General features: G+C 37.0%; 2 protein-coding genes across 13 annotated transcripts in view; both read left to right on the top strand.

Moving 5' to 3' along the window:
- The first annotated feature begins 259 nt into the window (after positions 1-259).
- On the top strand, positions 260-5,181 carry lactbl1a (lactamase, beta-like 1a). The gene is made up of 7 exons (XM_026240888.1): positions 260-380; positions 532-670; positions 1,263-1,372; positions 1,488-1,645; positions 2,801-3,039; positions 3,566-3,671; positions 3,827-5,181. The coding sequence occupies exons 2-7, from the start codon at positions 565-567 to the stop codon at positions 4,803-4,805; spliced, it is 1,698 nt and encodes a 565-aa protein (XP_026096673.1). The 5' UTR covers positions 260-380; positions 532-564; the 3' UTR covers positions 4,806-5,181.
- A 2,068-nt stretch (positions 5,182-7,249) lies between these two features.
- The window catches only part of eif4g3b (eukaryotic translation initiation factor 4 gamma, 3b), a 37,124-nt gene continuing 21,681 nt past the window's right edge, over positions 7,250-22,692 (top strand). For 5 of the 12 annotated variants that reach the window (XM_026241132.1, XM_026241134.1, XM_026241133.1 and 2 more), the window contains exons 1-6: positions 7,250-7,852; positions 11,980-12,034; positions 15,169-15,339; positions 18,104-18,196; positions 18,487-18,519; positions 21,824-21,844. In XM_026241132.1, the coding sequence (XP_026096917.1) occupies positions 7,695-7,852; positions 11,980-12,034; positions 15,169-15,339; positions 18,104-18,196; positions 18,487-18,519; positions 21,824-21,844 (531 nt within the window). In that variant the 5' untranslated portion in view covers positions 7,250-7,694. Of the gene's footprint in view, positions 7,853-11,979; positions 12,035-15,168; positions 15,340-17,622; positions 17,726-18,103; positions 18,197-18,486; positions 18,520-21,823; positions 21,845-22,692 lie in introns of all 12 variants that reach the window. The other 7 variants (XM_026241143.1, XM_026241136.1, XM_026241142.1 and 4 more) reach the window with 7 other exon arrangements.

Raw genomic sequence — 22,692 nt, forward strand, 5'->3', positions numbered from 1 at the left:
ATATATATATATATATATATATATATATATATATATATATATATATACATATATATACAACTGAATGAACAGAATGGATGTGTGAAGATCAGGAGTGAGGCTTTAAAGAAGGATCTCTTCAGATTATGACGTGCAGGCCTGCAGTTGGCCGAGAGGATGCTGAGCAGTCGGTGCATGGGTTATCGTTAAGATTAAAGCATGGCTGGTGAGTGATTGGTAAGCTCTGGTTATGTCTCTATGTTATCAGCTCTAATGGAATTCCACTTTTAAGGTGTTTTTAATTTTTTTTTTATTAAAGCAATCCTCTGCATGGATAGTCATAACAGTTGTGACAGAATCATACAGAACTCTGATTTTGTCATAAAGGAGTAAACCCTGTGGTAAGACATTTTATCATTATATTACACCATTGTTATGATTCTTGTTAAAGATTAAATATACATTAAGTATGTGCAATATACGTGATGTGGCGAGCCTATATAATATATAACATTCAGAAAGCGATCTGTGAAATTGTTCTTTCTAATTAAGCCTGCCAGAAAAGGAGTCCACCAGACTGCAGAGATGAAAGTGAAATGGACAAAGTTAGGAATGGTTTTCTTTCTGCTTCTCTCCTTTGTAATGACGGGCTGTTTCATTTGGCAGTACAGCCTTCCCAAAGCAAAACCAGGTAAAATGATACAAATTAAAAGGGCTGCTGTACTGTAGAAAGATTTGGGAAGTGGCCATCAAACCTCAATGAATGGATGGCAAATTTATACTTAGAATAAAAGATGCGCTTTGCTCTCACAAATAGAAAATCTTGTTCTGGGTCTATTCTTTTATTATTTCTTTTTTTTAAATGCCAGATAGCACTTACAGCATTAGGGAACATCCTTACATTTGGCTTTTTCGATCTCCTTGTGCTTAATTTCATCGTTTGTAAGAGATGTCTATGGATTACCCAGAGCGTGACATAGTAGCTTGTAGATTACTGCGCGCTGTAAAGCCTGATTATCACTGCAGGGGAAGGAAAAACAACTTAAATAAAATACATGTTTATGTAAAGAACCCCATGCTCCATTACATGTCAAATGCACTATGTTATATAATGATAAAAGTCATATGAGTGATTCGGGCATTAACATGTTGTTATTATCTTCAGTCACAATGTTTTGTGCCACCTTTAACTCAAAGTTCATATATTTGTTGTTGTTGTGTCACAAGGACAGTATGTGTTTACACATATGAGTCATATCCTATATGATCTTTTTACTTTACAGTTGATATAAAATTAGCAAAAGAAGTAAAAGTGGAGAAGATGTGCCCACGTTTCCCTGAGCCTGTGCCATTGGAGCACCCGATTCCTGTCCTTATGGAAGCTCTGGACAAGGTCAGACCACTGAATTCAAATGATGAGTAGAAAATAGTAATATACAAGTTCTTTCTGTTTAGATTCCTTAGACAAAAATATGTTTGACAACTATTACGAATATAATTTACTCTAGGTAGATGTGCTTTTGAGGACCAGCATTGATGCCAAAAAACTGCCAGCCATCTCTGCCATTGTAATATTTAATGATTCTGTATTGTGGAACGGGAACTTTGGCAGAAGGAATGGAAGTGACCCCACGTCTCCCCCAACAAATGAGTACACAGTTTACCGGTGGGTTAGAGTGGCTTTTCAAAGTTATGATTTGATGATTACGCTCTACATTCTTGTGCTTTAGGGCTTAGAGGTGATTCACATCTAATTAAAGCTTAAATTGATCCATCACAAAAACTGCTGTTTTGTTTAAAGGTCTAGAACTGGCAAGGTTTTCTCAATGTTTCTGTAACATTGATAGAATGTTCGTTCAAAGATGCACTGTAAAAAATGAATCACGGGTCTTGTAATTTTCACTAATAAAATTAAGGTGATAATTAAAAATAATGTGTAGATTTCATTAAAGAAATTGTGATTCAGTGTTATATAGAAAATATTGAGGACCTTTTACTAATAAAACCAAGAGATATGTTTTCTTCATTTTTTTTAAAGGACACTTAAGCAGTTTTGGTGCTTTAATTGAGGAACTGATAAAAAAAAAAAGTCAAACATAAATAGACCTTACTCAGAATCACAGACTTTTGAAAATCAACTTAAAATAAAAGAGCACATTTCACTAATTATACTGAATTCATTATGTCATCGGTTCATTAATTTAGGAGATTTCACATGATTTATTCAGGTAGATTCCATTTAAAAAATCAAGCCCGAAAAACGACTCAAAAATATGATGTGTAATATTGTTACCTTCATTTTTATAAATTAAATAGCTTGTTCCATTTTTTACAGTGTATTAACTGGTCATTTTCAAAACATTAGCAAACATTATTTAAATCAACATTATTTTTAATCTAAATAGTTGAATGCTCATCTAAATTCTTTAAACGTTAAACTTTAGTTTGTTCGGAGAATATTCAAAAGTATCTTTCTCATAATGTTTGTAAAAGGATAAAAGAAACATGAAAAAACTAGACAGTTTGAACTTTCGGTTAACATTCAGAAACAATGTTTTCGAAAAATAATGGGAATGTTAGCAAAACTTTCAAATGTATTTGAATGGTTGGCTAACTGTGCTATAAGAGTGCAATGCAAAAATTAATTTCATACTAATAACAATACATTTTAATTTAAAAAGTTGATGCTCACCCCCTTAGAAATTCAAATGTAGTTATACATATTTCCATTATAAATATTAAGCATTATACACTTATGGCCCCTATGTGCTTCTTTTTAAGTGTTTATTTATTTTTTATTTTTTTTGATTTACCACTAAAGAATTGCAAGCCTGTCTAAAATCTTCCCCACCTTGATGCTGTACAAACTTTGGGAGGATGGAAAAGTGGATTCCTTGGATGACCCTCTGGGGAAGTATGTTAAGAACTTCACCATAAAAAACCCTCTGGGGAAAAGAATGGATCATGAACTCAAGTCCGTCTCTGAAGGCATGAGCATTAGAGAGGCTCAAGTCCACGTCTCCTCAGTTACCCTGAGAAGGATGGCCAGTCAGCTGTCAGGTGAGGACCACAGTATCTATCTATCTATCTATCTATCTCCATTATTCAATACTGGACACATCAACCTATATTTAATATTTAATTTAACATGTTTATTTCCCATTTCATTTTACATTACTTTTGCTGTTCACTTAATCTTTTACAACATTAAGAATTTAATGGCACTTTTAAATTTAATCTTTATCAAATATATCAATATTTCATCATGCACATTATTGTACTGGTGCAGCTCTCAAAATGACAGATTTTTAGTTTTCAGTGTCTTCATTTTTTATTTAACTGAGACAAAATAGAACATATTTTTAATATCTTCCGTTTTTTGGTTAGCAGCAGCCATAACATGAAAATAATCAGCTTGAAAATGAATATTGATGCCTCTATCACTTTTACTTTTGAATGGCAAACTTCAGAATATTGAAATATATTTGATAATGATTTTTTGATAAGGCTGATAAGGTAGCACTATATCAAATAAATAAAAATATGAAGGACTGGATATTTCTAATTCATAGTTCATTAATTATAGGTTTACCCAGGCGGCTCAGGGCGACTACTTTACTGTGGAAAGGCAACACTCAGGCTGCTGTGGATTTATTACAAGATGATGTTCTCGTGGCTGACCCTGGAACAAGGTAAGATAGCACAAGTATATTTTCCTCTTCAAACTTGTATTGAGAGGATGTTTAATGAATGAAAAGAGGTGTAAATAATTGATGACAGCAGATGCAAGGAATGCATTTGTGGGTTCTCCCTGGAGGAAGTAATTCTAGTCCTCTGCTGTCCTCAGGTGCCACTACAGCAACCTGGCCTTCTCTCTGCTGGCCCACGTGATGGCAGAGAAGGTAGCGGGGATGGATTATCAGCGATGGGTGTCTGAAAATATCCTACAGCCACTTACAATGGAGGACACTGGATTCGAAATCAACTCTCAAATTGAGAACCAAATGGCAATAGGAGTTTACTCAAGCGGGCGTCCCGCACCCCTCTATGACCTCGGTTGGTATAGACCATCAGGGCAAATGTACTCCACACCTGCTGACATGGCCAAACTGGTGATGATGCTTCTGGGTGCATACCACCGCCCGGTTCTCCAGCCTGACACCCTCAAAACCATGTTAACTCCTCTGTTTCGCTGTGAAAAAAGTTACTTTGCAGATCAAACTGGCACACCTTGGGAGGTAAAAGAACAGTTGGACTATGACGTAATCCGCAAAGATGGAGATCTAGACGGTTATTCGGCCTCACTCTCCCTTGTTCCTCGCTTGAAGCTGGGGTTGGTCCTCCTAATGGCTGGAACCAAACCTGAAGATGAGGATCTTGTGGCTAAAGTCTACAGTTCACTCATTCCTGCCATGGAAAATGCCTTTAGAGATGCACCTCATGTTCTCATCCCTCCTCCGGACCCTGTTCCCTACATAGGTTACTTTAGTTATAGCAACATAACGTTCTATGAGATCAAAGCAGATGCAGATGGAGTCCTGTCTCTGGAGCAGACCGGACCTCAAGTCGACACCATGGTTCCCATGAAGCACAGAAGTTTGAAACTCAGTTATCTCCAGGATAGGGTCTTCAGGGTGGTGTTTGAGAAGGAATATCCCTGTCAGCTGAAAGTTAACGCTGCTTCTGTTTCTCTTGAATCTCAGGATGGACAGCTTTTTAACTTTTACATCTTTAACAAAAAGGGGCTCTCACCAGGTTTTGATGTCCCAGGGTTAAACACTTATAAAGTCACACGAATTCCCCGCAAACCGATTTTCAGCGGATGAAGAAATCAGTAGATTGAGCTTTTGAGTTGTTACGCTAAAAGGTGCTCTCTTTAAAGAAAGTGTCAAATTCTGAGGAACTTCAACCTCTGCATTTTACTAAACATGTGTCTAAGAGCTGAACGCATATTTAGAATACTTTTTTCCTATTGTTTTCATGGCATATCATTCAGGAATATCATGGCATCAACTGTCCTTTATGTGTGTTTCTAAAATGCTTGAACTGCATGTCTTAATTAAAAGTAAAGTGTGTGTCTTTCCTAAGCATTTGAACCTGTGCATCAGTTTCCAAGTACCCAATTTTGTGTGACCTTGATTTAGCTAGAGCATATTCCAATGTTGGTTTATACATACTATTTTACTTAAAATACAAACCATTGTAAAGGCTTGTTCACACCAAAGATGATTATTATAACAATAATTATAAAGTTTTTAAGCATTCTAATTCTATGAGAAAATGGAAATCCATAAAACACACACACAAAAGATACTGACACAGAGAAACATTATCACTGGAATCACTTTCAAAACTATTTTCCCCAGCTGGTGAACACTGCAATAGACAACCAATCAGAATCCACCTGACATTCACATTTATTCATTTAGCTGACGCTTTTATCCAAAGCAACTTACAATTGCTATATATGTCAGAGGTCACACGCCTCTGGAGCAACTAGGGGTTAAGTGTCTTGCTCAGGCACACACTGGTGTCTCACAGTGGATTTGAACCCAGGTCTTTTCACACCAAAGGCATGTGTCTTATCCACTGCGCCAACACCACCAATTTAAAGGGGCAGATGACAAAACTGTGATTAAAAAATGTTATTGTGAGTTGACGTGGATGCTAATACAGTTATATTTTTTCTTTATAGTTATCGTTCTTGGTGTGAACAGACCTAATATTAGCACCTTGATTTTTATTAATAATGTAAATGTTGCTTTTTTAAATCTATATACTCTTACACAGTACTGTATATGCACTAAACAAACAAATCAAATAACACTCTAACAACCTAACAAATAACAACCTAAACAAATAAAATACATATACTTAACAATATATGCTATGCATAAATGTTAATGTACATACATACAAACATATATATATATATATATATATATATATATATATATATATACACACACACACACACACACACACACACACTCTCTAATATATAAATGTGGGACGCTACATGTGTTTTGATTGTACCAGTAAATTTGTATTCTACAAGATCTGAGATGTTAATGTAATAATAACCAAATATCTTTTCAAATGCACATTTAAACATTAAGAGAACATTTTTGGGGACATTAACAAAACATTATTATAATATAGAATCATTGTTGCACTCTACACTGTTGGAGAACAGGATATACTGTACTTTAGAAATGAATTGTGACTAACCAACTGAAAATGCATTAAGTTGTGCACACAGTCCTGAACATTTGAGCTAACATATGGTCTTGCTGAGATTAACACTAGCTCTAATCCGCTGTCATTGCTGTGTTGTTTCTTGGAAATCAAGTCTTGAGGATACTGAAAATCAAGCTGTACATAACTGTTGACCTACAAATCTCCAAAAATCTATATGTTAGAGTGAAGTTCTCAGGTAACCATAAACTGAGCAACTGAAAAATATGTGACTTGGAATATTGTATTTTGTCTTTCTGTTATCCAGCAAAATAAAATTGTATAAAATTGTAAATAATCTTACATTTTATTATAACAAAGGATGCAGTTTCACTTTTTAAATCTTTCGAATCAGGGTGAAAATAAAATAAACAAACACTTTAGACTGAGCACAGAAGTCCATTCAATGATTAAAATTTATGTAAACACACACAGACACAGACACAGACACACACACAGACACACACACAAACATTGTTACCAGCAATTCCATGTACCATGCAAGATTTGGCAAAAGAAAAGAATAGCTTTAACATTAATACAGTTGTACTAATTAATAGGCTACTAACTGATTGTGATTGAGCTCAATTTATCTATGGAGTCAAACAGACTATTCCTTTTATGGATACAAAAGTGTTGAAAGTGTGTGTGGCTATAAGAAAGCATTTTTAATTTATAAATTATTACTACATTATGATAATTTTCCTGCATATAGAGGCTAGTCTATAAATAAGTCAGTCTGGAGTTTTTCCCATTTCTCATAAGCTGAACTGTGTGACGCGAGATGTCACTGTAACAGCACAAATCGGGGCTAAACCGCTCCACAAACACCGAAAGGTTTGCATATTTTATATACAGCGATAGCACTTAACCCGCATTTTTATCTAAACCATTCCTTGGCTGTTACAGCGTTTATTACTATATTCTTGGCTGACATCCAAGTAGGTTATGAATTCCGGACAGTGCATTCCGTACACACTCGTTGCAAATTCCACTCGCCGAAGTGACACGAAAACACCCGAAGTAAAACGAATTCTCGGTCCTGTAGGACTGCCGGAGGCGGCCACAGCGCCATGTTGAACGGAATCATCACACTCCGTGGAAATACTCTCGTCAAAGAGCAGTTGTAAACAAAGTGTTCTTCATTTTCCAAAGGGACATTTTTCAAGATCGCCCTGGCAAGAAGAGGCCAACTAGATCCTCGGAAACCCCGGTAGGGGAGGGGGTACAGCCCCCATCCTTCAGCAATGAAGATAAACCACAATAAGCGCGAACGATAGCTGGCTAACTTTATCAATAACCTGTTAGCTAAAGCTTTTCTATCCGCTCAGACACCGGCAACCTTATCTTAAAAGGCCCGGTGTTGACCTAACTCGGCAGCAATATATATATATATTTTACATGCACAGTTTAGCCGCTAGATAATTTATTATAGTAAATATATGTAAAGCCCTGCGTTCGTATTGTTTTTATTTGCGATGAGTTTGCCGCCGAAAGCGGTGCCGAAACCAGCCTCTGCCTCCGCCGCTGGACCTGGAACGGGACCGTCACCCTCGAGTCAGCTGCGGTCCACCCTGACACCAGGAGCGCTAACGTTACCGCCGGGGACACAGGTGCTCCAACAGCCGTCGACACAGTATCCTTCTCTGAAAGCATCTTCTTCCAACACAAACCTTTAGCTGTTGTTGTGTTTAAAAACCCATTTTTAAACACCATAGGCATTTCGATTAGGTGTGCATGTGATGCCCGAAACTGCTGTCTAGGCTGGGCGGGCCACTAGGTTTTGACAGCGCTGGAGTGTGTTGGACTGTGTGCCGCATAACTTTATGTTTGATTTGGTTTGGCTCTGGCTTAAGTCTGGTTTTGTCTCTTAACAAGCTATTATTGAAGTAACATTGTTTATGTGGCTGTCAAACAGCAGCCGGTTTGCGTGACAGTGCTAAAGCTAGCTCTCTTTTTCTGTCTTGCTTAAGAAATAAGATAGCGCATTTAAATGATATTTAAATAATTATTTCAAGATTTTCTCACTCTTTATGTTGTTATAAACCAGTGATTGAATATCCGCAGCGAAACACGTGAGAAATGTTAGTCAGGATGACAGCCTCTGTCACCATTCACTTTCATTGCATCGGTTTCAACACACTAATAGTGAATGGTGACTGAAACTGTCATTCTGACTAAAAATCTCACAAGGCTTAGTAAATTATGACATATTTATTAATTTATTATTATTATTTTATGAACTATCCCTTTAATCCAAGACACCACGTGTGAATTGGCTAAACTAATATGACCAAACTTACCTTGTTGATTAATTGCTGTGTATTAAGAAGACACAGTACATGTTTGGTTTTACAGGTTTGTATTATGCAGATGAGGCATTTAATGAAAGCCAAGATCAAAATTTTTGTTTCATTTTGTTGTCATATTAAAGAGTGTTTGGGGTATGTCTTATCACTCAGAAAATAAATTAGACGGTCCATGTTATATAAAGGCAGATGATATACAAACTCCTCTGTAAAAACCTTCAGAATATAGATTCTGTAAAGTTTGGTGTATGTAGGTGCTCCTGAAGTGTAGATTTGTGGTTTAGGACATTATATTATTTATTTATTTAGTTATGGAGAAAACTGCCTTTAAATATTATTATGCATTTAAATGCATGATATTATGCAAATTTAGTGCAATTTAGATGAAGTGTATACTCAAATGTTTATTTTGGAGGGTGCATTAAAAAAAAACATTGGCCTGTAGTGTCTTGCCTTAAAGGGGTTCTTTCACCCAAAACATTTAATTCTGTCCCTCAAGTTGTTCAAATACTATGGAATTCAATGGTTACCACCATCAACCGTTTGGTTACCAACATTTTTCAGCGTGTCGTCTTTTGTGTTCAATAGAAGACAGACACTCATAAATGTTTAGAACAACTTGATGCTGAATAAATTATGACATAATTTTAATTTTTGGGTGAACTAAAACATTTAAGATTATTTCACATCTTGGTAAGCTGTAAGAATGCAATGTTTCCCACATATACCACTTATTTCTCTTCCTGACAGTAAGGTAGGGTGGACTAAACAGTGTTCAGGTTATGTTTTTCCACAGAGATAAACTGTAATACTTTTGCTTGCCCTTATTGTCTTGTTGATATTTCTTAATGGCATTAAAAAGCTTAACGCCCTTCTGTTGTAACTGTCCGTGCCCCTCTGTCAACATCTCGGTTCCAGGAAAAACAAGCGGCTGTTTGACTGTGTGGGTTTATAGGGTAGTTTTTGCCTATCTGACTTCTAGAACTTCCACTTGTCATCACAAGCAAGTAAACAATTTGACGTGTTGGTCTACTATTTGCAGTGGGTCACTTAAATCCATCTAATTGTTTCTGGGAGTTGAATAACAGGGCTAAAGACTAAATTAGACTGTGTACATGGGAAAATAGTGCTAACAATGCATAATAATACAGTCAGAGACAATAATGGCTCTCTCTAGGTCTTTTTTTTTTATTATTTTTTTAGTTATTTTGTGAGATTCCCCAAACGCATTTACAGTTAATGCTTTTGGTTTCTTTCTTTTTTTTTGACTATGTAAAAAAAATGGACTGGTTTCATTTACTTGTTCATTGACAGGAAACCTACTTGCAAATATTTCCTAGCTGAGAACTATCTGCTACAAACTCTTGCATGAGATCAGCCTAAGCATTCTTATATGCTTCTTATAACAACATGTTAGTTTATATTTGGAGTAATTTTTTTCATGTAGCGCTCTGGTGTATATTTAGACCATGATGCGTTGCATAGCTTTTTAGAGTGTTTTAAGCTATTGAGGATCATTTTGAAGCAGAACACAGAGAAAACAACTGTGACACTGCAAATGTAAATCTTAGTAAATGAGACTGTAGCACTAAAAAAATAATCTATAACCTACAAGCCAGTTGAAACTGTGACTGTAAAAGGTTGACATGGTTTTAAGCCTGAGATTACTGCAAACGTTTCATGGCAGGGTGCCAAAGGAAAGTTAAAATGAGTAACTAGCTCTTGTTTTACAGTAAGCTGTACATTATCTCTGTTTGAACTCTCTCTGTGTGTATGTGCCTGTGGTGCAGTGGAGGAGGAAGGGTTTCTCTGCCCTCTTAATGGTATTCTGGTTTTAGATACAGAACTGAGGCGGCACGGCTCTGCTGCTGGGGTGGAGATGGAAGATGCATCTCCATCCTCTGTACTCCAGCAGCATGTTAATACACAATCAGCTTCTCGTGTATGACTACCTTGTTGCAACAGATGATGATTTTCACTATTACTAGAACATCATTTCTTTGAGGAATGGCACAGCATGGCTCCATCGTTCAAAAGACACTGTTTATTCAGTAATGTGAAGTATGGTTGATACATGGAGGAATTTTGAGGACAGTTTTGAGCAGAGTTATGTAAAGTTTGCATGGTTTTTTCCGGTGTGGCTGGAGGTTGTTAACGCTGATGGGTGCTGGCATGTCTTGACAGCAACAGGGAAACACTGCAAAATGAGTTATGGGGTAGAGTTTCTTTCAGAGTGGTCACTTCTTTTTGAAGACACGTGTGGAAGGTTTCACAGGGTCAGTTGATGGCTAGATATTGGGCCCAGAACTGGTTGTCATTACTTTTGTTGATTGTTGTGTATGTTTTTTTAAGTGTTGCAAACCTAGGTGTTTGTACTTCTGTGATGTATTGAATATTGTTGTTTAAGATATTTACACATTTTATTGGTCCATGCTTTCCTAGGGAATCAAACCGGTGACCTCGGTGTGGTTAGCAAAAATGTTTACTGTTTGGGCAACAGGAATGTGTCACTTATACTCATTTAAATATCAAAACATATTTAAATCAGCAAAATTAAATCATGATAAAAATGTATATATTTTTTATTGATAATATGTGTTAATTAAATTTTTATTTTAAAAGCATATAATCAGTATATTTAAATACAATATCCAAAGTGAAGTTATGTGTTTGTATAAATGGTTTGTGATAGCTGTCATTTAGAATGGGTTGAAAGTGAAAAAAGTTCTCTTTTTGTAAAGTGTAACTGTATATTTCTAGCTGTTTGTGCTTAAAATTGTTTAAAATTTCTGTAACGTTTTTTTCTAAAATATTTTTTTTGTTATATATATATATATATATATATATATATATATATATATATATATATATATTAATATATATATATATACACACACATAGCAGTTCAAATGTTTGGGATCTGTAATTTTTTTAAGATGTTAATACTTTTATTCAGTAAGGATGCATTCAATTGATTAAAAGTGACAGTAAAAAATGTAACATTGTTACAAAAAATGTATATTTTTTAAATAAATGCTGTTCTTTAGAACTTTTTGTTTGTCAGAGATTCCTGAAAAAATTTATAAATGCATCATGGTTTCCAAATATCAACCAGCACAACTGTTTTAAACAATGATAATAATATGAAATGTTTTGCACCGAATCAGCATATTAGAATGATTTCCGATACTGACGACTGGAGTAATGATGCTAAAAATTCATCTGGAATACATTTTAAAGTTGTAATAATATTTTTACTAGTAGTAATAGTAACAATAGTTGTTTATTTTTCATGTGGATAAAATTCATCTGCTTGATTCTGTCAGCTCTTTTCATTTTAATGTCACTGCGCTTGAACAGTTTCCTTCATGCATCATGTGTGTTTTCCCACCTTGTTGCTGTGTTGGGTCTTAAATAATTTCTGCCTCAGAGTTTTCCTTAATATCCCCTCTAGGAACCCAAGAGTGCCCCCGGAAGAGCGAATCTTCCCCGTCACTGCTGTTTACAGTGTAAGTTGAACGCTCCGTTATCTTCGCTGACTTTCACATCTAGATATGAATCTGTCATCATGGGGGCTTCACCTGAGGGCTGCCCCTTTTGCTTTAGTCATATTAAAGGGGTTATGACATGTCGGGATCCTTTGGCAGTGTATACAAACATGTTGTTTTTCCACAGCCAGAAACAGCACATCATCTGCCTGCGATCTTATTGTAAACCACTAGCCTAGTCCTTCAGACCCACTCGATGCATGTCTGTGGACACCTGTGGCTGTGACAATGATGCAATGATGCAAAAATATTGTATGATTGCTTTGACTCAAACTTGGGATCAGACCACCCTTCTGTCCCTCAGATGTCTTATAACATTGAATTATCTAACTCCTTACCGCAGTGCATTTGAGTCATCAACATGAGGACCACCAAGTGTATGGGTGGAAGCTGTTTACTGCTGTAGCTGAGTAATGATTCAGGAGAGCAGGATTCATTTTTTCTTTTAAAAAAGTTTACTGGTAGTGTATATTCTGTCACTGGAAGTGAGGAAAAATCATGACATTAGTAATAATAAAAAATAAAATAAAAAAAATAAAAAAATTTAATAAAAAAATTCCATGATTTTGAGAGCACTAATAATAAAAACCTCAACAATAAAAACTAATAATAAAAAGTGTATTGTATATTACAGACCAAAAGTTTGGACACACCTTCTCATTCAAAGAGTTTTCTTTATTTTCATGACTATGAAAATTGTAGATTCACACTAAAGGCATCAAAACTATGAAATTAACACATGTGGAATTATATACATAACAAAAAAGTGTCAAACAACTGAAAATATGTCATATTCTAGGTTCTTCAAAGTAGCCACCTTTTGCTTTGATTACTGCTTTGCACACTCTTGGCTTCAGCTTCAAGAGGTAGTCACCTGAAATGGTCTTCCAACAGTCTTGAAGGAGTTCCCCGAGAGATGCTTAGCACTTGTTGGCCCTTTTGCCTTCTGTCTGCGGTCCAGCTCACCCCTAAACCATCTGGATTGGGTTCAGGTCCGGTGACTGTGGAGGCCAGGTCATCTGGAGCAGCACCCCATCACTCTCCTTCTTGGTCAAATAGCCCTTGATGCCTTCAGTGTGACTCTACAATTTTTATAGTCATGAAAATAAAATAAAACTCTTTAAATGAGCAGGTGTGTCCAAACTTTTGGTCTGTACTGTATATAAAACAAAGTACGTTATATATTTTAGAATTATTGTAAAAATACCACAAAAAGTCAGACATGGATACAAATGGCCAAAGTGCAGTTTTCTAAAATAAAATTTCTTTATATATTTGTCACAACTAGAGAGCATGCCAAGTGTTTTATATTTGCCCCAGAAGGCAAATAAATAGATTTCTGACAGCAGGCTGGACTGACATGAGGTCGAGTGAGCAGGACTGATGATGTTTGAACATGTAATGTTGTACTGTAATGAGCAGAAGGGTGGGGTGATTTTTTTATTTGTATTTTGCGGAGCTGGTCTTTCTCCTGTGTTGGGTCAGAAAGCCCCTCGTTCTGGGAGCCATAGGGCTGCGTGTTTGATCTCACCCACCCTCTTTTAGCACAGAAGCACCCCACCCTGGAAAAGCCCAGGCTGCTGGGTAAGCTGTGTAATCTCTGCAAATAAGTGGGTCATTCTCCACCTGCTGATGTTGCCTGGTAAAGCCAGGAAGCCAGTCCTGAAATTTCAGGTGTTTAGTTCAGACTGAATGATTGTCATTGAATACGGATGCTGTACAACCGTGGCAAAGATGTTTGTTTTACTGTAAGCTTCCAGATGAACACGTCTGGCTCATAGATGACCGTTCTTTAGCCCTCACAGTAGGTAAAAACAGGCCACTCTCTGTTTAAAAACCTTTGATCTGCGAGGAAGACGACGGGATTGCAGGTTTCTTGTTTTCTTTAATGAGTTATGGAATGACTCGGCCTGCAGTCTCTCGCCGTGCAACCACCGAGTTAATCTCATTTTCAGTTTCTGGCCTGCATTTACAATTTATAATTACAGCAGCAACTTTAAAAATCCAGGGAGAACTGACAATGAAACTGCTCTCTCTCATATGCCTGTATAAGCAACGATAACAGACCATAGATGCTGTTGCTGCTGCTGTAATGAGTATTCAGGAGAGTTTATGCAGTGGCTGAATGCTATCTATGCAAGCAGAGCATGTTTGTTGTAATAGAAAGAACCTGTCTACTAGATGTAGTTTAGAGAACACAGGATGAAGGCTAATTTCTATTGTTTAATACTTATTTCGGCTTTGTTCACAGTCTGACCATGAGGAAAGCTGCCTCAAACTATAGCATTTAAATAAATAAAAAAATTTAATTAATGCATTAGGATTTGGTTTTTCTTAATGCATGTTTCTGGTATTACTGAGCATGATTCATCATTTTTTGTCTTTCATGGAAATGTAATATAATCTGAAACGAAGTAAAGCCGCATGATGACATCCTTAGTTGTTTGATGACATCAAGGCTGTGGGTCTGGGAATGTGATCTTAACCAATAGCCAAATAGCAATGTATTTGTTTTGTAGGTAATATACACCACTGCTCAAAAGTTTGGGATCTGTAAGAATATATATATATATATTTTTTTTTTGAAATTAACACATTAATTTCTTAGAAATATGTTTTTCCTATTATATTGATATTAGCATTATTGTTTTTACTGTATTTTTCATCAAATAAATGCAGCCTTGGTGGGCATAAAAGACTTCTTTAAAAAAAACAACAACAAACTTGGACCGTGGTGTAGCTTCTCTTAAAATCAAATTTAGTAAATTGTGGTAAACTTTAATGTACAAAAAGTTATGACAATAACAAATAAAGATATAAAAAACACACAACAACAACAACAAAATATCATTCAAATGTTCAGAGCTAGCCCTCTAAACGTACTTTTTGGTCCCTTCTGGTTTTCCTGGTTCGGTCACTTTCTAATGCCCTCTTCCTTTCATGTTGTTACCAAATAAAACATTATTCAGCATCTTGAGTTACAAAAATAAGGGGGATTGTTAATGTAATTTCATGCTGACTTAAAAAACAGTAATTATTGTTTTGTCCAGCTCTTCAGTGTTGACACCGTTTTCCCTTTGTTTTCTTGGGTGCAGAGACCCCCTGGCCCCCTATATACAGCACATGAAATCCACAAGGGACACCCTAACCTAGCGGCCACCCCGCCGGGTCTTGCCTCCTCCCCTGGACTCTCTCAGGTATCAGCTTCAACAATATCCACTGCGCATCTGTATGGTCCCCCTAAAGGCTGGGAGGCAGGAGGAGGGGTGAGTGCACCCGCACAACTGCCTGAGTCTTTCTGTCTGTCTAAATGTGTCCTTTTATGGGTTTGTATGCCTTGTAGCGCAGGGCAATATATTGAATATTTGTAATATTGTTATAGTATAAATAAAAGTAAGCAACATTGTGACCACTGCAGACATATTATTGCAATTTTAATTTGACAGTTAAGTTTTTAAAGAGATGAAAATTTTGACATCATTTACTCATCCTCATGTCCTCCCATAAGGGTTTCATTCATCTTCGAAAAACACATTTTTAATGAAACCTAAGAGATTACTGTACTTCCATCGAAAATCTATTCCACCAAAAATACTACATAAAAAAGCTAATGCGTAGCTGTTATGATAATGAATATAGTCAAAAAGCTCAAAATACTAAAAAAAATATTACATGTTTAGCTATATTGGTCAGCCCTAATGCCTGCCACCATTAATCAGCACATCAGTGTTTGGATCTTGTTTCTCACAGGTACATTACACACAGATAGATGGTCTTTAGAGGTCAGATGGAAAGAATTCCACATAATAGGATGCAGATGCCAAATATTTCCTTTGACAAACATGATATAAATAATTGATTTCTGTGGTAAATCATTTTTGATCTGTAGTAACACTGATTTCTTAGACAGGATGTAAAGCCTAGTGTGTTTGCTTGAGTTAAGATGGATTTGATTTTGATATTATTTTTGCACTCAGCAAATATTTGTTTGAGACCTGAGCAGACAGGATTGTAAGTTTACATAATCTTTGGAAACCTGCTGTGCTTGCTATCAAACAGAAAGCAGTGCATCTTACTGTGATGGTAAAATAAAGCTAGCAAACTAAGAAGATGCTTGACGTATACCGTATGTTCCGGACTATAAGTCGCACTTTTTTTCATAGTTTGGTCCTGCGACTTATATTCAGGTGCGACTTATTTATCAAAATTAATTTGACATGAACCAAGAGAAAACATTACCGTCTCCAGCCGCGAGAGGGCGCCCTCTAGTGGCTGCAGACTGTAATGTATTCTCTTGGTTCTAAATAAATGCGACTTATAGTCCAGTGCGACTTATATATGTTTTTTTCCTCATCATGACGTATTTTTGGACTGATGCGACTTATACTCAGGTGCGACTTATAGTCCGAAAAATATGGTAGTTGTACCTGTTCGCTAGACTCCTCTCTCTGCTGTGAAGTGCTTTGCAATTGTCTGTATTGGTAATACTGTATTTGATACCGACCTGGCATATCTGGGTATGCCGGAAGTTCTCTATCATAATTAGCCTGCAGGGAAGATTTTACGTGTGTCATTGTGTAAGTATGCCCATCACCAGTGTCCGTGGGTGAATAGAGGTCCGCTGAGCTCATGCCTTGTCACGCAAACACACACACAGCCACTCACGCACACTGTGCCTGGCTGATTCTGCCACAGGAATAGAAAGACTGTGAGGGTGACTCAGCTGTTCTCAAGTTTGTTATCTGTCTGAGATCAGGGCTCACATTCCCACTCTACGCCTGCACCACACTGCCAGTGCAACCGCCTATTAATAGGCTAAGAGTGCTCCAAAAGCTAAACCTTATTTTATTACGCATCAACCCTTTCCTCTATCAAAGCCTGTGAATATGAATGCAGAGGAAGAATCAATGAGGTTTGTGGATGTCAGAGGTGGATCAAGATATATCTGCTGCTGTGAAGTGGTTTGAGGTCTGATTACTGTTAACCGGTTTTGTAACTGGGTATTGCAAAATGAACACAGATGAGGTTTTTTTGTGTGGGTGGCACGGACTCCAGAGAACAAGCATGCAACACTCAAAAGGTGAAATAAAAGACTCTTAGCATTAAAACGTATGATGCAATCAGTGAATCATTTAATATAATGATAATTGTTCTGGCTGCATGCAAAAACAAACTGACAGCTTGATCAGTGTAGTCTGATTTATGAATGAATGACTCTTCTGAGCTGGCTCTTTTCATGAATCGGTTAAAACACTCAAAGACTCCCGTGTTGTTGGTTGGTAAATCCATTAAATAATTCAGTGTAATTAAATATTCCAATAAGTACAATTAAAGAAACTTCTAGAGTTATGCATATGCAAAATGGTTAAAAACCTTGAAAAATATCAGAATCAAATCAGAAATCATTCTTATAGGCTGACTTGGTCACTCTGTCAGTGCGGTGCAGCAGTGCATCAACTGATAAAATGTATAGCTTGAATGCAATGTAAGTCACTTTGGAAAAAACGTCTACCTATGCCTTTTGGCCAATCATTTTTTAATCCTTTCAGGAAAACCAGAAGGTTTTAGGTTTCAACCCCACACTGGACAGCTTTCAAGTCATCACCATTCTTCCCCTTGAGCAAGGTCGACTGATGGTGAATTAAATGTGCTGTAAGTTGCTTTGAATAAAAGCAACTGTTCTGTCTTCCTGTATAGTTCAATATATCCCAAACCCAGTGGGACACAAATGCTCCTTTTGCGCCCGCTCCCGTCTGCTCAGGACTACGCCTCTATTGCTCTCTCCCTCTCTCTGCCTTGAAGGCAGTGTTGAGGAGATGGCAGATTTGTCAGTGTCAGCAGACCGCAGTGTTTGCAGCGGCAGGGAGTGGACACACTCACTCTGTCACCCACACTCACATAGCACACGCTCACTCAGCTGTAGGGATTTTATCAGAGAGGGTAAAACTCACATCCATCCTAATTAGCTGTTTCTCTTTTCTGCCGGTGGTCGTTCCTCCTCGACCTCACTGGGACCCCGTGACTCTGTAGTCTCCGTACACACCAGGGCAGAATGCCGGCACGACCCCTCTGGTCTACTCTACACCAACCCAGCCAATGAACGCACAGCCTCAGAGCCGCCCGGTGAGTGCCTGTAATACCATGTCATCTTTTCAGATCAGACTTCTGTTAGAAATGCTTCCTTTCTGCTGAGCGCTGTGCTGTTGTTTATGGTGTGGTTTGTGGTCATTGGTAGGTGCTGTGTATATATGGTACATATAACCTGCCTTGCGACATTGCTTCCTCTCAGGAAGTGCACTACATATGCCACGCACAGTTTGTGGTTTATGTGTTTGTGGGCGATCATTCTTACCTCTCGCTTCTTTCTCTCTCTCTGATTCTTCCCCTCTGCTATGCCACTCTTTGCCTTCAAGTTTGCCCCTGGGCATCGTCCTACCCATCACCAGGTAATGTACGCAATCGCATGGCCTCCTTTCTCACACCTCATAAGCTTCCTTAGACTAACATGACACATTGATCCTGTTCACTGTGATCACTTGGAGAGATTGTTTACAGCTCCAATACATTTAGGAGTGAGAAACGTTGTCTTTCCAACATCCATCCATCATAAAAAGTGCTCCACACGACTCCGGTGTTAATAAATGCCTTCTGAAGCTAATCAATGTGTTTGTGAAAGAAAAAGATCCATATTTATAACTTTATAACCCCTAATCTCTCTATATATAGGGCATAAAGGCGATCTGGTCTGTAGTGGTCCATTGTAAGCTTGACTAGCTACTGTAAATTATCTACTACATTCACGGATCACTCTTTTTGGCTCTTTAAGCTGTTTTGACATGCCTATATGACTAACATATGTATAAATATATATTAGTGGTGGGCATAGATTATTTTTTTTTATCTATATTAATCTCACTGTGATCTTGAAATTAATCTAGATTAATCTAGATTAGAATGGCTCATCCGAATTCTGCCGAAGGCATTCAGAATATGTGTATTACCCAAATAAAATTGACAAACAGTAAGTCTTTGAGAAGGGGTTTATCAAGCTAGGTGGTGCATTAGAAAAGGGGCTCATCTCCTGTTTCCAAAATGCATCACAAAGTGCTTGAAAAAGCTGTAAACTAATTCCACATTGCACAAGGTGCAAACAACCGTACGCCTGTTTCACACCAATGTTTAAGTTTTTTTCAAGTTTGTAGGTGTCAAGGTACAGAAACCAAATAATTAAATGTAAAATAGCACCGGATAGTCTTCAATGTAAAAATGAAATATACAATCAAACCTACATTTATTCAGACACCTTCAACATTTCTCACATTATTGCAGTTTTGCTATATATATCAAAAATTATATCTGGTGTCTGAATAATTTTGGGTTTGACTGTTAAAACTACAAAGTAATGCAGTCAAGAGCAGTGAGTGATTTTCATTTTCTTGGATGAACATTACAGCAGCCAGTAGCTAAATTAGGCGCGGTCACTTTAAGAGACGATGAATGCATCCAATATAATATACATCCAATTTTTTTCCTCAGCTGTTTACTTTCACTTTAAGAAATAACTGACAGTTTTTTCGAGCATAATTTCCAAGGTGGATATTTTCACATATTTTGTATGTATTTGTCGGTATAAGAGCATAAATAAGCAAAATTCGACACAAAAAGTGTTTTGAGACGCCTTTCTCTGCATTAGCCCTGAACACCAGAACACTGCGAGTACTGAATTGGGCTCTTTCACATCTTTTTGTTTGTTCAAACTGCGATTTGTATTTGTTCGTTCAGGTGCAGGAGGGACTTCGAGGAGAACTTCGCAGAAGAGAGCTCGGTTCAGTGTCGCTGTCCGTGATACGTGCCTCTCTCTCTCTCTCTCTCTCTCTGCGTGCACCGAACACAGCACGCGAATAACAATCTACTGTGTTCAGCTTTTCTGCATCTTGTGTTTGGATGCTTTAATGTTTAAATCGACAAGCGGTACGGCTTAAAAACACGTGAAAAAGATAAGCTTTTGTGACGATGCGCAGCAGTGACCCGTCAACTGTCCTGAGCATCTTTTTAGGCTGGCCTCAGCCAGTCGGTTATATAAAATATCAAGGTGAAAGTCATCATAGCTTGATTAGTATAGACCCAGCTCCCAACTCAACTTTGAGAATAGATTAACGGCGATATTTTTGAGTCTTACGTTAACACAGAACGTTAACGCCGATAACGGCCCAACACAAATATATATATATATATATATATATATATATATATATATATATATATATATATATATATATTATGACCTAATTATTTATTTGAAGTACCCGCTGTGGTTCTAAAGAGATAGTTCATCCAACTACTGTGATTCCTCCATGCCATTTAGATGCAACCAAAGGCTGTCAAACTCCAAAAACAAAACAAAATAATCACTGAAGTAGTTAATACTACTGTAATTCAGGTCATATAGTAACTTTGTGTGAGGAAATGTAAAACACTGACCAAAAATCCTGCCTTGAAAAATTGTATCAAAAAGAGCAGCTTGGACAGTGCTTGAAATATCTTCTTTTACAGACGGTTTCATCGGGCGCACACGCCAGGACCTAAGTTAACTTCTGGTCTGTGTTGTGTATATCAGTCTGGCTGCAGTGCCATCTACAAACGCAGTTAAAGGCAAGGTGATGAGTAGACTGAAGTTTGGCTCAGGTGGTTGTGCTGCGGGGTGTGTTTCCCATACATTTATTTATTTTTGGAGACTCTCGATTTTCAAAAAGGCTTCGTTAAATAAACATGAGTAACGTAACATTACGTAACGTACTGCACGTTTAATAATAATAATTCCATATATCAAAACGAGGCACAGTTGTTTTTATATCGCTGTATTTCTGAAGTAGGACTTGCATGTTATATGCCTGATAAAGCAGCGTGTGAGCGTACCAGCTCTGCTTTGTTTACAGCTGTTACTGGGGAAACCTCTATTTCTCGCACTTTATGTCAGTGCTTTAAAACATCTACTGTTGGCAAAGAATTAATTAGCATTTTCATTAAGTCCGCCTGATCCACGCAGCAAACATTTTGTTTGTTATCAAAAAAGATCTACTCTAGAGGGACTTGGCTGTTGTTATTGATTCTATTTGTAGTCTACCGGAAGTTAAGTTAGGTCCACAAAAGCGCTCACGCGCATTAACGTTTGTTTATGTTGATGCCGTTGAAACCGTCTATACTCCTTTATAACAGATGAAAGAATTCCATTTTTGTTTGGATTTTTTCTTAAGTAATACTAACCTAATAAAAAACTAGTTTATTAGCAAAATGCTAATAAACTATGAATTATGTAACATATCGTAAAATATACCTATTGAACCCCCATATTTATTATATGGGGAATTTTATCCTGTGATCCGTCCCACCTACAGTAAGCTTTGAACTTCTGTCTCTTTTTAAATATTTTCACAGGAACTCATTTCTGTTCGAGACTTTTAATCTTCCATCTAATTTTATCAGTTCATTGTGAGCATCTGTGAGATTCGGCGGATTTCAGATCCCATTTCTTGTGTGCCGCCACATAAAGATGATGTAATTTGGCTACCTAAAAAGCAGCGCATAGTGCCCACTTGTTTTGTAAATGGTTTCCCCTGAAGAAAAGGATCTTTGCATGCCCTGTGCTGCAGATCTCTCCTTAAGTATGTGTGCTAGTCTCTCTCTATCCCTCCATACCAATTAGTGCATTATCCCATTAGCTTCTCTCTCTTTCCCGCTTCAATATTCAAGGGAGGATTCAGAACCATTCAGGTAATTTGCAGTTTTGAGGAAAATGCATGGCATGAAGTCCTCTGTTTCTCTTTCAACATCATCTTCCTGCTTCCCTGCCCAGTCAACAGCACTGCAGCTACCCACCCCAAAGACAGCAGAATCCTCCATTTCAGTTTACCTCTCCTCTGTATATGTTCATGTTGGTCTGATTGGTTTAAAGTGCTTGCTGTATTTGTATATTGTTTTTTGAAGGAAGTCTCTTAAGCTAACCAATGCTGCATTTATTTGATCTAAACTACAGCAATACTGTGAAATATTATTGCAACTTAAAAATAAATGATTGAATATATTTCAAAATGTGAAAGTTGAATATTTAACAGCCATTAAATTAATCTTCAGTCTCTAAAGATCCTTCATGCTGACACAAAAACCATTTATTATTATCAATGTCAAAAATAGTTTTGTTAGTGCTGCTTAGTATTTTTGTAGCTTTGCTGTGGTTTTCCTTTGGACTCATGGTTTTGTAGATCCTGAATGTGACACTGTGGTGTGTTTAAATAGGTATTTTTTATGAATCATAAACTGCCGTTACAAGCTGTCACTTATGACCCAAGAAGCAAAGTTTCATTAACCATATTAACATAAAAGGAATGAAATATGAATTAATTTAATAATTTGATGAAAGAGTATTGCATTAATATACTAATTGTTGTCTAAAACTGGACAGCATCATTTGATTGAAACAGCTTTTAGTCTTCTCTTTAAAAAGCATCATTGTCTATGTGTATCATTGACTGTCAGAAGAAGATCTGTCCCACTTTGTCCTTACAATTTATGTAAAAAAAATAAAAAAAATAAGCCGCTTAGCAGAGTATTAAAATAATCTC

The sequence above is a fragment of the Carassius auratus genome, linkage group LG44F (assembly GCF_003368295.1).
Source record: "Carassius auratus strain Wakin linkage group LG44F, ASM336829v1, whole genome shotgun sequence".
In the NCBI taxonomy this organism is placed as follows: Eukaryota; Metazoa; Chordata; class Actinopteri; order Cypriniformes; family Cyprinidae; genus Carassius; species Carassius auratus.

Bases quoted from the DNA above. Each gene is read 5' to 3' on its own strand.
- lactbl1a (XM_026240888.1), top strand. From the start codon at position 565: ATGAAAGTGAAATGGACAAAGTTAGGAATGGTTTTCTTTCTGCTTCTC. The intron at 3,040-3,565 runs GTGAGGACCACA...CATTAATTATAG, and splicing joins GATGGCCAGTCAGCTGTCAG to GTTTACCCAGGCGGCTCAGG. The intron at 3,672-3,826 runs GTAAGATAGCAC...TGCTGTCCTCAG, and splicing joins GTGGCTGACCCTGGAACAAG to GTGCCACTACAGCAACCTGG.